The sequence below is a fragment of the Rhyacophila brunnea genome, unplaced genomic scaffold, assembly GCF_057557595.1.
Source record: "Rhyacophila brunnea isolate RB1 unplaced genomic scaffold, BYU_Rbru_1.0 scaffold_1, whole genome shotgun sequence".
Classification (NCBI taxonomy): Eukaryota; Metazoa; Arthropoda; class Insecta; order Trichoptera; family Rhyacophilidae; genus Rhyacophila; species Rhyacophila brunnea.
Genome location: NW_028232751.1, coordinates 7,523,460 through 7,540,129, shown reverse-complemented (window position 1 = coordinate 7,540,129; position 16,670 = coordinate 7,523,460). Strand labels below are relative to the sequence as shown.

The following is a 16,670-nucleotide window of genomic DNA, read 5'->3' as shown; positions in this document are numbered from 1 at the left end:
TGAATGCTGCCAATTTTTTTCGCGCCCACTGCCAGAAATAGCGCGCCGGTGAAAATGTCTCATGTCCGATGTCCGCTCGATGATGCGATAGAAAGCTCGTGACGTAACACCCCGTCTCGCTCACGGCGCTGCTGGCCACATGGAAAACAATAAATTCATGATCACACTGTTTTCGGCCATATTATAAATACCGAACAGCTGATTGGTGGATTTACATTCTGGCCGCGACATATTTAAAGTAAATCAAAATATCATAATAATACATGTGGCATATCGTCACCTCAACACGTTGTCACCATTATTATCCACTGCTTGATAAAGGCCTCTCCCATGCGATTTCACTCTTGTTCTCTAAATTGCGTTACCAATTAATCAGACGTAAAAAAGATAGAAATGCGTTTACAATAATTTAGTTTTACGACTTAATGCCGGCCAGGCCATAAAACATAAGAAATAAAGTCCGCGAATTTTCTCAAATATTACCAATTTTGAATGCGCGCTTCGTTTACGCGACAAACTTTGCAGACACAAATATTAAAAACAACATATTCTTTAACACGTATTTACGTATTTAATTTTCTCCCATATTTCTCCACACTCAAGAATTGTTTCTTCTTACAGCCACACTCAGATGGTGACAATATAACATGTTTATCATCAATTCTTGGCCTACGTCAAAGCAATATTGTTTAGGCCGTGCCATTATCATAGCATCTATATGAATTTGCATTCTGTGAATGAATCAATAGTATCATTCACGCGTACATAAAAATTGGTTAGTATTTTTTGCGACACGCACAGGACGTGAATCCTCGTCGAGGCATAAAACGTAATAAATACAAAGCCCGCCTGAATGTTCTTAAATATTACCAATATTGAATGCGCGTTTCGTTTACTTACTAAATTTTAATGCATATAATGATGAGACGTAACTATTAAAAATAACATATTCCCTGCTGAGAAGGTTACAAGATATACAGGTACAAATCGATACATACGTAATTATCAATGCCCTCGAAAATAAATGCGGCAGCGCTGCCTGGGTATGCACGTGATTTAGTGAATAATAATAACAATCATAGTGGATTAATCCACTGCTGGGTGAAGATCTCTCCAAACTGATTACATTCATCTCGGTTGTGTGCGTTGAATTGCCACATATTTCTGCAATACTTATAATACGTAATATATTCAGCCGATTCTTAATCTAAAAACACTCGCCATCAGTGTTGCCAACTGCCATTGACAAAAACATACCAAATAGGACAAGAAAGTCAGTTAGTTGGTAGAAAAAACGCTTAATTTAGTAGTTCGCTTAGTTCATACTTTAAAATATGTCCAGAAACTTGCATAGCAAAAAATAAATTATAACAAAACATACTGAAGAAAAATCCAAAAATAAGCGGGTACAAAATTAAATTAAATTTTACTTAGATTTCTTAATATATTACAATTCTTGAACATACATAATTTTGCAAAACACTTTCTGAGAATATATATACCTAATAACAAATACTTTTTTCAAAAAAGATTTTTTCTATTGGTTATAATATATTTTTTCAGAAAGTGTTTTTCAAAATTATGTATGTTCAATAATTAGAATGGTACATTCTTAAAATCTTGTGAATTATTCGTTGAATAAAAGAAATAGTTAATTATAAATTATTAGCATGTTCAAGTAAGCTACATCATCAAAAATATTGGAGAAATCCACGACGTCGGTTAGTAATTGAAGTAATAGGTATCTACTTTGATTTAATAAACAAAAACCGATTGCCAAAGTAGCTTGATTTAGAACAGGGGAGGGCAAACTGCGGCCCGCGGGCCGCATGTGGCCCGCCGGGTATTTTTTTGCGGCCTGCCATCATTAATTGTACTTCTGATTACGAATAACTTTTTTATATATTTTTTAAAAAATATTGACAATAGATTAAAATTTGAAGAATTTGTTGTTTCATTAATGTATTATCTCAGTATGTCTTCCTTGCGTCTCGTCTCACACTATGTAACCACTATTTTCTATGTTGAACATCGTGACACATTTAAATACTTTTGACTCTGCGTTGCAAGGAAAAAAAATATATGCCCACGATATGGTGAAGAGTTTGAATGGATTTCAATTAAAACTCAAGTTGTTTCTTCGACAAATATCGAATAAGAACGTGGACCACTTTCCAAATTTGAAGTTGCTGAATATACCAGAATATAAATTTGAAGAATATGGTAAAATTATTAAAGCTCTGAATGACGATTTTTTACAAAGATTTGGTGACTTCCGAAAAATTGTGACAAGTTTAGCAACAGTAGGTACGCCATCCATTTTCAATAGATATTGATAGTGTACTGACAGAGCTACAACTTGAGATTATTGGTCTGCAGTGTGACACTGATTTAAGAGAATTGCATCGTCGTGAAGATATATTCAAATTTTACAATGCCCTTAATTCAGACAAATTCGAACAACTTAAAGATTATGCAAGAAAAATGTTCGTTGTTTTTGGATCAACCTATATATGTGAACAAACATTTTCGATCATGAACCTCAAAAAAAAATTCTTTACGATCAAATATCTCCGGTGCCCATTTACAAGCAGTTTTGAAAATATCAACTACAAAATTAACACCTGAATTTGAAAAAATGTACAACACTTTCATTCTTCTCATTAATTTTTTTGTAATGTTTATTTTTCGTGATAATAAATAGTGTATATCTAAACATGGTATTTTACTTGCGGCCCGCCGCTCATTTTGAATTCTTGAATTTGGCCCTCCATCCAAAAAGTTTGCCCGCCCCTGATTTAGAAGAACGCTGATGAGTGGGTATTAAAAAGGCCAATAGTTAAAATTTGTCGCAATTAGTATGTCACCTTTTAGCATAGAGATAATGCACGGACGGGGCGGGGCGTAAACACAGGAGATGCAGGGTTCGATTCCCTGACGGGCTAGCTTACTTTTTTCAAAAAAGAATTTTTCTATTGTTTATAATATATTTTCTCAGAAAGTGTTTTCAAAATTATGTTTATAAACTTGCATAGCAAAAAATAAATTATAACAAAACATACTGAAGAAAAATCCAAAAATAAGCGGGTACAAAATTAAATTAAATTTTACTTAGATTTCTTAATATATTACAATTCTTGAACATACATAATTTTGCAAAACACTTTCTGAGAATATATATACCTAATAACAAATACTTTTTTCAAAAAAGATTTTTTCTATTGGTTATAATATATTTTTTCAGAAAGTGTTTTTCAAAATTATGTATGTTCAATAATTAGAATGGTACATTCATAAAATCTTGTGAATTATTCGTTGAATAAAAGAAATAGTAAATTATATATTTCAATTCATTTAAGTATTGGTAAGATATTTTAAAGTACAAGAGGCCAGCATGATGATTTGCAGACAACTTGGTGTAGTATTCTAGCTATTTGTTAAAAATATTAAGCGGTCTGCGGTGTCGAAAAACGCTAGATTTAACGCCATACGTATTGGTATTAAAAACAATGCGAGATCTGGCAAGAAAAACGCTAAGTTAGCAACACTGCTTGCCATCCACGCCGGCTTCTTATTTACATACATTTAAGTGTGACGCATCATACATAATGAAAAAAGTGGAGCCCCGTAACCAACCTACGTTAGCATGCACATTGATCGCATTCTTTTAGACCAGTGCTCCGCAACCGGTGTGCGATGATAGGTGTGCCGCGGTGCATTGCTTCCAAAAAATAAAATATTTTAATTGAAATAATTGTAAGTATTGTAGATTATACAAAAAAATTTGAATATATCGTCGGTGTTTTGTCAAAAGGGCGAATTAACGAAAATGCCACTTTACAGGAGGAGGATTTTTAACTTTTGACATTTATTTGTTTTTTACCTGTAGATGATTATAAATATCTAACAAGTTTATAATAAAGCTTAGAAAGAATACTGTCATTATAATAGGTATTATTATATAATATTTTAAAAGGTCCAATATGTCAAATTTGCTTTTTATTTTGTAATTTTAATTAATTTAATTTTAGTTGATTATCGTTTTTAAGTGCTTTCCTGTGGAGATAAAAATTCGATGTTTTTACACAACAAAGCTAGTGGGGTACATAATGTATTTTTATTAAAATCTCGATTTCGCCAAAATGGTTGATTCGCCCTTTTTACAAAACACCGACGAATGTACAGTACTTACAAACAATAGCCAAATTAGCGTACATGGCTGGTAACATATTTTAGCACCTGAATGACCTTAATAAATAAAACAAAATGCAAGGTCAGAATGAAAATGTATTGACATGCTCTGATAAATTAAAAAGATTCACAAATAAACTCGAAATGTATAAATGTATAATTAAATATTATATGTACATATTATATTTAATTTTATTATTTATCAAATAAAATATTTAAGCCCTGACGGCTAAAATTATTAAACATGGAACAAGCTTTGCCTACTGATTCTCTGAATGCTGGTTGTCCAAATTCGAAAGAAAATTTATTTGTCAAAATAACCGAATCCAAAGGATTCAAACAATTTTACTTTTTTGAAAATTATGTAATTACAATAATAAAACTAAATAAGTAATAATAACAGACGAACACTACGTCGCACGATACTTTAGAATATCACACTGTCTTTAACCTAGCGATAGGTAGGGGACCGCCAAAGATCATTGCCTGGGGGCCCACTTCAGGATGTGAGCTCCATGTTTTGATGACACATGTGGTGTGTCGTGGAATTCTGGGAAGAAGTTTTGTATGCCATGGGTGAGAAAAGGTTTCGGAGCACTGCTCACTCACTCACAGTTGGAGACAACTCGTCTCAATCACCTCTTTTAGTCTCGCTCATATCCTAGTGGCTGAGGATCGTAACGGCGGAGACTTTCACGTCTCACAGTCCTCTGCTTCTCTTGTGATGGAGTCACAGTATGATTGTTTACTTGGTATCTCTTGCGAGCCGTCACTTCTCGTCTTTGTCGGCTTTCTATTCAAAACTACCGAATTTTCTGATCGACGGTGAGCGATATGATGTCTGAAGAACTCCAGAATGCGTCTTACACATTATACATTGACAGCCGTTATTTTATTTTGAGTCTTTGGATGACCGGTTGGTTCGTTCTGTACTTTGTCCAAAGAATTCGAAGCATTCGGCGCCAACACATTTTGAAGGCGTAAATTGACGTGCGATCATTTAGATATTTATTAATTAAACTTTAGAAATATATGAATTAACTGTGTAATGCGTAGTTAATTATTATGTCACACAAAAAATGTTTAATTATTTTAATGTTTAATGTGGCATACTACAGTAAAGAAGTACCATATTTTAAATGTTGCTGAAGATCACTGTAAGTGCTTATTTTTAATTAATATGTACATATCTAAAAACATTAAAAGCAGGGAATTCAGAAATAATGGGAACTGAAATACCTAACGGGTGTGGAAGAATATGAGATAAACTTAAACACGTGTCAATAATACGCTTGCCTTCGTTCTGACTACTGCTCTCGGTTTATGCACTGTCGCTCATTCAATATTGGTATAATTGAAGGCTGCAACACACACTATTATGTGTGGCTCATTTTCGTAGGACACTCAAGATTCAAAACCATGTATCAACAAAATGTGTATTGGGGAATAGGTATAATATGTGTAAATGCCCATCTGAATTTTATTTATTATTAATCTATTCTGTGATTAAAAGAAAAATACTTATTGTATACCAATAGTATATATATATACACGATAATATATACGATTAAGTTCAAAGGAAAACCAACAATTAAAAGAAACCGTTAGAAAATGGGAAATCGTTAAAGGATCCTATTTTTTAATAAATATTATTTTATGGTTAGTTTTAGTTTATCTATCATTCAAATTCAGTTTATTACATTTTCTATAAATATATAAATACAACGAAAATATTGTTAAAAGATTTGTAGTTTTAAAATATGTTATATTTATTTTAAAAACATCCATTTTTATAACTCGAAATTCTTTTGAATTATAGCAAACTTCAATGTAGTAACCACACCGTTACAATTTTGTTGATTGTATTTTAAAAGAAGCCGAGTCTATGTTGCAATAGTATAATATGCAATATGCAGGTGTCTTTGGCAACCCTAAATCTGGTAGGTGCATATTGTACAAGAATATTAATTTTTTTGGTCAAAAAATAAGACGTGGATCATATTGTCAGCACACACAAATGACAGCAAAAAATAGCACAGCTCGTATTGTGGTTAGCATAAATGATATTCAAAGAGACAGTAATTCATAATAAGCTGTTGACATTCGTTGGGCGTTTCATGTATCTAGCGGGAATATATATGTCTACTAGGACGCATGCTAATATTGTGTTATTAATAGTCTGACGCCAATGGGAGACAAAAAATGGATGCCTGCTTCACCACCGCCTTTTACACTAATGGTTGATCCCAGACATGGCCCCCACATCCTGAAACCGGCCCCTAGGGTAGGATTTTTGGCGGGTCCCCCTACCTATCGCTAAATATAAAGGCAGTGGGATGCTCTACAGTAGCGTTTGCCAAATGGTGTAGGCGTTAAAATTAATGTGTACCTATATTAAGTGCTATATCGATATACAATTAAATCGACCTTTTTTACTAATAGAGAGAATTTGTGATGTGTGTTTATATAACTTATCTGGTCGAGTCGCCACGCCGGGCCCTTCCTGAGCCCGGGCCCCCAGGCTTGAGCCCTGTCAACCCACCCTTTGTGGGGCCCATGATCCCAGAAATAAAAACTCTTCCACTTTTTTCTAGATCTCTAATTGCAATTGCTCCAAGTATGAGGTTATCCCGATCGATAACCGTTAATTTGATATTTTCGTTGTGGCTTTTTTCCTCTACTCGGTGTAGCAGCTTTGTAAGTTCTCTTTCATCAGACGAAAAGCCTTCATTCTGTAATGGATTGATCCAAGCTGATGATAATCATGATGTTCCATCAATTTTGGATTTAGTACAATATTATCGACATTATAATATGCACATCGTCATTGTCCATAATCCAACTTACCGAAATTCAAATTGTGCAGAAGAGATAAAACAAAAAAAATCGGTGCGTGTACTTATGTTCGCGCGTTAGAAGTCACACTTCTTTGACGCAACAAACCAAAAACAAAACTTGTGATAACCTAGATTCTTCGACTAGCTATTAATTTTATTATCTTGTTAAATTACACTCAAGAAAAAGGGCCGCTTATTAAAGCGCCGTTGGTTTATTTTTATACATCTTAACTTATACTCAATTATATAATTATTTATCGTTGTTTTTATTTTTAAAGTAACAACTGTCACTCTGCCGTTTAATCGCTTGTTTACGTAAGGAATTACAAATGGCCGACAATAAAACACCTAACCTAACCGATTTTTTTTAAACGGTACATGTTCAAACACGCGCGTTAACATCATTTTACTCCCTACTTCAATTATAGTTTGTCAATTTATGGACACGGCCCTATGTTGTAGCTTAACCACTAGGGAATGCTAAAAGAAATGGCGTATTTCGAAAAAACACTACCTTATTCTTAGGTCAATAATTATTATAAAGCAATCATTATCCGTAGGATGTTTATCACACTTGAATGGTCAAAGACATATTATCATATAATGCGTATCTTTATAATTATCTTCAAATGTGTTAATCTTGCCCATTTTTTGAATAATAAAATGCCCAATTCTTGTCAAATTTGGGATCACAGAGATTATCAATATAATTTTTTATCGTAAATATTTCACTATAATAATGTCGACATAAATTATACTAATGGTTTTTTAAATGCGTTTAAAAATTAATAAACGTAAAAAATCTTAACACCACTGCACATGTATGTACTGAAATATGACTATATTCTAAAACATTAGAGCGAGAGGTTTAAAAGAATACTATTTTATGTAATAAAAATACTTTATGCAGTCATCAAATGTTTAAAATAAATATAAAAGATAATAAGGCTTCAAAAATATATAAAAAGATTATCTACAACGTTTAAGGAATGTCCAGGATCATAATTTGAATGTACAATAAAAGCTCCATTTTGACCAACGCTGAGCACGTCCGCCCTTAACTCTTCTCGATTTTAATTGATACTACAGAAACATTAACAATACGAAATAGTTATTGTTGAAATTTACGAATGTTTCAAAACATATAAAATACCCACCTGTTTGTTACATTGAATCGACTAGACAGTTTAATTGTCAATTGTTTATTTTTCTTCCTTTTGGTAACGTCTTCGATCAAAGGTAGTACATTTCCTTATTCGGGACCAGCAGTGACGTCCCTAGGCAAAATGCCGCCCCTAGGCAGCGCCAAAAAACCGCTTCAATTTTTTATACAATATTTCATGACTCCAGTATCTAATAAATGTGTTGTATTGATACATTCCTAACAAAATATACACCAATAAAGCATACAAAATTAAATTTAGATATAAAAAGCGAATAAATATAATTAACTTACCCAAATCATCAAAGTCTGATGTCGTATTTGGTTGATATTTCTGACACATTTGGTTTGTACCATTAAGCAATACACAGATTTGTTATTTCCACACCATTTTTACAAAACTATTATTGTACGTAGGTACCTACAACATGTAAACAAAATATTTTTAGCTATTTCTATAAGTATACCAAATCTCAATTTGCCGCCCTTCGAGTAACTGCCGCTCCCAGGCGACGCTCAATCTGCATACCCCCACGGGACGTCACTGAGAACCAGTCATATCAAATCGCATAAAAGAAAATCTTTCGGCTTATGCCTTCCACTAATGTGCTCGACTTTTCCTTGGTTTATTTTATAATCGGATTGTATTTATAATGTTTACTGTTTTTCCTTATAAATACCGACAGATGATGACGTTATTAGTTATTAGTGTTATTACACATGGTAATGCTTGTTGACGGAATCTGTGAAGTGAATGGAGTGCCCTTGAAAAGAGCACATTCCATTGTAGACTTAGGTTACACACTGGACCCATTAAATTGAAATGCCGAGCCGAGAAAGCCAGGGTTGCTTTTACACGAAAAGAAAATACTATGTAGCCACGACATAATCTTGCAACTCTGAATTTGAACGGTAATATACTATGTAGGTATATCTTTTCAGTTATATCATATGAAGTGGAGTCGTGGAAATCGTACGTAAAATATTTCACCGTGGGACAGTTCACCCTGAGCTTTCTTATTGGAAAGAGATGACCATTATACTATACGGTCTCCAATTTTATTAGATTCAATATGAACATTAATTCAATTTTCATAGCTGATTTTGGCAAAATTCACGAATTCAAGAATGAAAACCTAACCTAACGTAACAAATAATCCAGTATAATATAGGCTATTTAAAAAAAATGTTTGCTGCTGGCTTCCTGTAAAGTGTAAACCGACAAGAACCGTGTTTTATTTAGACATGAATTTTATGTCAGTAGGTACTATATTATGTTCCAAAGAGTTTGGACTGTCTTTAATATACGGCCATATATTTCCGATACAACTTTTCATGGTGAAGTGTGATTCGGCGAATTGTATACGTACAAGTTTCCGGACACGCACAAAAGCAACGCTCAGAAATCTTGTAGCTTTCGAAATCTACAGATGCATGCTCCGTATTAGCTAGAAAGAGAAAGTTACAAATGTCTAGTCAGTGGTGGCCAAACTGTGGCTTATTGCATCTTTGCGCCTACTTATTATTTTCTCCTTTTCGCTTTCATATTTTCAACCTCTAAGTGCTCTCAGTTCAAGTCATATAGCCTTCTTACTCATCAGTTCGTCCAATTTTTTGACAGTTTACAATATTGTAGGATGTGAACAGAAAGAGCAGAATGAAAGTGCTGTGGATAATAGCAATTTGACCAAATATATTGAAAAAATCAAGATATTGCAAGGGTCATTTGAAATTCGTTTTCATGATTTTGCTAAAGAATAAAACTGCACGCTCGCATTTATAAACCCATTTTCACTTAGTGAACTAAATATAATGCAGATGCCTAGTAAGTACCTAACATACACATGGAAGTGATTGGTTTAAAAACAAATTCATTATTGAAAATGAAATTTGATGAGCTTTGTCCAGATCAAAATGCTTCTGACACAATTAATTTCTGGCGTTCATTACCCTGTGAACATTTCCCAGAGCTAAGAATATTTTCATAAAGTTATATAAATGTCGCTTTGGACATACAGATGTGAACAAAAATTTTCATCTATGAAATTGATTAAAAGCAAAATAAGGTCGCAAATTTAATTGCGTGATTGAGTTATTCCTTTTCCTCCCCTAAGCGAAGCAAATCCTACCTCTATCCATATTATCCAACCCCAACCGTGAACGTAAGAAGTTAGAAAAGGTGCTTGAGTTGTATGGCGCATCTGAAATCGTCTGTGAAAAAAATTGGCGCATTGTATGCAAATGACTCTAGGTCATGGGTGGCGAACCTATGGCACGCGTTTGAAGAGAGAAATAATACCTATAGATAAAAATAATAAATGACAGATCGCATTGTATAAAAAATAGCAGACAAATACTCTTCAAATACTACTTCTTCTCAAATAAGCATTACGTTTAATGTAAATATGTATATAATTGCATAGGTCAGTCCATATTCTTTATATGTCACATATAATATAACCACACTAACTTCATCAGGAGGCGGAGAATGCCGTCTTGAGATAACTGTAGTGAGATAATGCCTCCTCTGATCGGAGCAATTCTCAAGTTAATTTGTGCGACAAGAACTAAACTAATTAATACATTAACAAACAATTTCATTTCTACCCACAAAAACTTAGTGAAGCTAGTTGTAGTATTTCTAGGAGACAGTTTCAAAATTGGTGGACCGAAATGTAATTGAAATTAATTGAAAAAAGTGATAGTGACTATACGTGTGCTATATTCTGAGAGTGGTATCCAGAGCATCATCACTAGATAATAGATTTTTTTTAAAACTATTTTTTCTTCATGAAAAACTGCTCGGCACGTCAGTCAGTTGAAAAATAATATTTGGAAAATTTTGGGATGCGTACATAAAAAGGTTCGCCAACCCTGCTCTAGGTGATGCCATCGATGGAAAAGACGAAAAAAATAAATACATGAAAGTTGGCATAGGTGTTTTGTTATTCCAAGAAATATTAACTTCTCCAGTGTCTTGTTCAGTGAAGAAAAATAACGTCCTGGCTCAAGAGTCTCAAAAGAACCCAGGTAGAGAACAAGAGCAGTGACAGTTAGGAAAAAATAGCCAGAATCATCGCTGACGTCCGATAATGGATATTATGGCACTAAAGAAGAGAAATTGAATTATATAATAAATATAGTCAGTAGATTACTAGTCAATGTAATAATAAAACGTTTGATGTTATCCCTCGTATCGCGTTTGTTGGCTAGTATTTGAGTATTAGAACAATTAATTCAAGATCGTCCTGGCTTTTTAATAAACAAGGCAACAGAAATGTAAACAACTTTAGAATGATTAAATTCAGGTGTATGTATTTATGTAATAGAATTATTATACTTCCTTGTGTATTGTACATTTAAATGAATGTGATGTATTAGAATAACACTATGGTAATATATTGTCTCATTTGTGTCACAAAAGAAAAACTATTTTGTCATATTCATGGGCTAAAAAAGATTCAATGAATGGGAGTGGGATCATTTTCGATATAAATAAATAATGTGAAGAGTAGATAAGATTTAGAGACGTTAGAGTCCCTGGCCTCGCACTTCAGACGGCGATATTTACATTCTCAAAGCATTTGGCATTTCAAACGAGTCGCCTCTGCCAAAAATTTATCATCTTCCAACCTGTCAAATACACACAAAAAATTAACAACTCATGATACGTATATGCATAATTTTTGGATGGATTTTCATTATTTACACGCAAGTACCTACAGGAATGTCAATAATATAATTAGGTTGACACCTGACACCATCTAATTCAGTGGCGAAGGGTAGAGGTAGGCTGTTAAGATCCAACATAAATAGTGCTCACTAAACTATGTCAGTCAAACGTATTTGTTTTCATTGAACTAAGACTACAATGTGTAGATAAAGTTTATTAAATTTTCAAATTCAATGAGACTATAAAGAAAATGTGCCAAAGTATGTGGATAGATTTTCACCATAGGGCATCATTAGATAATGGGAAATGGAGTAAATCTATTCTACCATCACCACGAGAGGTGCCCTGGTTTGTAGAGTCTCCTTTGACGAGTAATGAGCTTAAGTTAATACTGAGGCTAAGAATAGGGCACACAATGGACAAAAGATTTGACGTCCTCATGGGAAGAAGCGAATCGCAACTCTGCGATGAATGTCATGTTTTAGAGGACATTGTGCATATAGCACTACAATGCCCTAAATATGAACTTCACAGAGTACAGCTGCGGATATCTATGAGAATGTCGACGAATTGAAAGGTGTCCTGGCGGTGGGTAAGATGGAAGAGCTAGGCAAAATTGTAAAGTTATTTAACAGAATAAGAGTGAGGACCTGATCGACGGTTCCCCTTCTAGAAGAGAAGAGGCGATATGATAGCGAGTCGCAGTCAAAGCCTCGGTAAAATCACAAAAAAAATCAATGAAACATTCATTTATCAAATCAAAAAATATTCACTTATCTATAAAATATCAAACTTATGCTATTAAATTATGCATAATTTTGGATAATATTTAGATAAATTAATATTTTTAATCGATTATGGTTTGGTATAGGCGAGGATTAATGAATATTAAAAAAAACTAATAATCGCCATCTGTAGTATGTATTCTTAATTCAACAAAAACTAATAAGTATGAATAAAAAAGTTTGCACTATTTTTGTCGGATCGCCCATAGCATACCCAAACTATTGGTTACTATATGGTTTGGCTTAGACAGGGCTTAATTGAATTTTAAAAACTAACCAGCACCATCTGCAAATTGTATTATCAGTTCAACGAATACAAATAAGTATAACTGTTGAATCTTAACAGCCTACCTCCACCCTTCGCCGCTGCCATCTATAATTATTACTAACTACTTACTCAGTTACACTCCAGCGTTGAAACATGGCGCAAATACAAGGTCACACCACTTCTCTCAGTCCCTCCATCTACTTGCGCTGATCTCGCTTACCAAAGCCTACCGCACAACTTTTACTGACGCGCTTGCCCTACTCGCGGGGGTGCTACCCCTCGATCTGCACGTCCAAGTCAGAAGATCGATCACCTTCCTCTTGCGACATTGTGTACAAGACCGCATATGCGGCATGGCAGGCAAGGTGGACAGCGTCCCCCAAGGGGCGGCATACTCACCGTTTCTTTCCAGACGCATTCTGCAGGCACCAAATTAGAAGAATCCAACCTTCGCACTGGATTAGCCAGTTCCTCACCGGCCATAGCAACTTTGCCGCCAAACTCCACGAGTTTGACTTGATGGTAGATGGACCGGGTTGTGAATGCGGGCATGACCACCAAGATGTTGAACACGTCCTCTGGGATTGCCCGCTTATGGAACCTGAACGATCGGAGCTGTTTGCCAGGGTCCGTCCTCACACGGGCCCAATTGACCACGCAGATTTGATAGCAAACGAGGCCAACTTTTTTCGCCATTCGAGAAATTTGCAGCGTTGTATGGGGAGCGGGATAGTCCCAACTCCTCTGTAGACTCATCCATTTCAACTTCACGAGTCACTCAGTATGCGGATACATAGGGCGCTTAACGTCAGCGGACAGCAGAGCCAGTCCAAAAAGTTTTTTTTTCGTCCTTTCTTCACTTTCTTCTTTAAACACTACGGTGCATGGTTGTAGCATCGGTCCCGTGTTTTGTATTTCGAAAGAATTGTTATGATAATTCATCGCGACAATTACTTATATAAATATATTTGATGAAATTTGTTTTATTATTTTTTCACCTCTGTTGGATTCACTCAATATATTATTTGCATTTTAGCAGCATATAACTTATAAATCATTTTCAAAAACGTAAACGAGTGTGCTTTCTTAATACCGAAAATTCCGGTATTTTGGATTTGTAAAACCGGTATTTCGGTATTGATAAATACTGGAATACCGGTTTTGAAATACCGGTATTGCAATCCCTAAATCCATCTTTATGTAGACACACTGTATTAAAATCAAAACTTAATTTCCCATCAACGTCATAATATAAAATAACACGTTATTGTATTGGGACGACGATATAATATGATTATCTAGAATAGAAAAATACCCATAGTTATCACTAGTTATACGATACATGCCTATTATGTACTTATCTGTATAAATACTAGTTATTATTTTTATCATTTTAAAACAGTAAATATGTCTATCTTCACCTCAATACTACAACTAGATAACTCTGATTTGGTCATTGTTAGGAAAATGAAATTTAAACTTGACCTAATTAACATAAATCAAGGTTTATAACAAGGGTTATATAACATAAAAATGGAAAATTGTGCTTGTCTAATTGGGAACAATTAAATAATGTTCAATTGTAATGAAAAATATTATAGATATACTATTTGTTTATTTAATGCATTTATGATTTTAAAGTTATCTAATAATTTCAAACACAGAATTAATACAGTTCCCATTAACTTTTGACTTAAGTACCTAATTTTATAATTTTGTTGAGAATGAAATGAAGAATCATATTCGATAGCTATCTCAAAAACAGTGGAAATCAAGTCTAGTTGTAGTATTGAGGTGACGATATACATTTAAAATTTAAACACCATGACATACTTCGTAGGGAAATACACACGATTAAACTTAACAACATCAATTTGAAACAAGTCTAATTGAAAGTATAATTGAACCTGTTCAATAATTATACATTTTCCAAATGTATTTAGATAAGAATCACTGCCCGAAATATAAAACGTTGATTCTTTCTTTCTTTCTTTCTTTCTTTCTTTCTTTCTTTCTTTCTTAGTTTTCTTAGTACACATTATAACCACCCTCTCAATACAGTTTTCATATTATTTTTATGTATAATGGGAAGAAGGAAAATAATGAATGTAATGTATATATCATGAATAACCGTGCACCCTTTGTATTTTAATTCTATGTGCAGTGAGTGACCTGCTTGTCTTGGAGGCAACGTTGTTCACAAGTGACAAATTGTCTATAATCATGCCCGGAAACTTATACGTATGCAGTTCGCCGTATTACACTTCACCGTGAAATGTTGTATCGGGAATATATGGCAGTATATTAAAGATCGTCCAACCTCTCTGAGTCGTACAGTACTGACATAAAATTCATGTCTAAATAAAACACGGTTCTTATCGGTTTACACTTTACAGGATGCCATCAGCAAATATTTTTTTTAAATAGCCGATATACTGGATTATTTGTTAGGTTAGGTTTGGTTTTCATTCTTGTATTCATGAATTTTGCCAAAATCAGCTATGAAAATTGAATTAATGTTCATATTGAATGTAACAAAATTGGAGACCGAAAAGTATACGGTCATCTCTTTCCGATAAGAAATCCCATGGCGAACTGTACCACGGTGAAATGTTTTACGTACAATTTAAATGTAACCGTCTATAACTGGTGACACCAAGGTGTTTTTGTGGTTGGAAATTAATCTGAAAAAAACATCATTCTATATGATTCTCACGAAATACTAATAACAAATCTAACTATGTTTTTCTCTTTATTTGCAGGAGGACAAAGCGGAAGTCAACTTATCATTTGAGCCTGACGAGATCCCGTTCAGCAAGTAAGTCATGTTGAAATTATTCATGAAACATGAGCATCTTCAGACCTAGCGCACGATGAATTGACGAGGAATGGATATAAAATATCGTCGTTCTATCTTGTAAAACTCATAAATCCAATTTTGTTCAAAAATATATTTTTATTGAATACGCTAGTAGGTATTATTGACTAGATGATTATTTAAAGACTACCTTATTAATAAAAATGATTTTTAATTGCATATTGACGCACCTATATTATAATCACTTTATTTTATATTAATAATTTAATTTTACAACGACATCTGTCGTATATGTAGGAAATCAGGATTTTATTATAAATAAATATTTTAAATTAATTACAAGATAAAAAGAACTTTTTATATACAACGTTTTTAAATTTTCTGTTGAATCACATAAACTTGACTTGACTAGCTTAAACGATCAAAAAAAAATGTGTACTTGATAGAAATAATACTGAAATGTCAATTTGACATGTCTTTAATTTTGTTAACTGTCAATTCATGGTGGAACTGCATTGTATTGTTGTTTTTATTTAATAAAACGCAATTTTTTTATATAGTACTTATTCCACTTTAATTAATATATTAGATTAGAATTAATATATTAATTAATATTCTAATTTGACATGTCATATTGTTTTCCATAGTAACGCAAGTATATATTAATAATTTAGTTGCTAGGACCCCAGAGCCCTAGCAACCAATAATAGTGTCGAAATAACTTTTCATACAAAACAGAATTAACTGAAAATGAATTCAATTCTACTTAAAGATGGCTAAAAGTATTTAAAAAATGCATTGGCATCGTGTTCTGATATATTCTAAAAGTTTCAAATGTCTAGCTAGTCGGCGAGTTAGTTAAAAATCGATTGCAAGATTAAAAAAGGGGCAATTAAAATCTCATTATCTATTCAGCAGCGAAAGCGTTAAAGCCGA

General features: G+C 33.5%; 1 protein-coding gene across 1 annotated transcript in view; it reads left to right on the top strand.

Moving 5' to 3' along the window:
- The window catches only part of LOC147079441 (proton-coupled amino acid transporter-like protein acs), a 160,721-nt gene that overhangs the window by 98,139 nt on the left and 45,912 nt on the right, over nucleotides 1–16,670 (top strand). Inside the window, exon 2 of the mRNA XM_085941074.1 lies at nucleotides 15,679–15,734. Coding sequence (XP_085797200.1) covers nucleotides 15,679–15,734 — 56 coding nt within the window. The remainder of the gene's footprint in view (nucleotides 1–15,678; nucleotides 15,735–16,670) is intronic.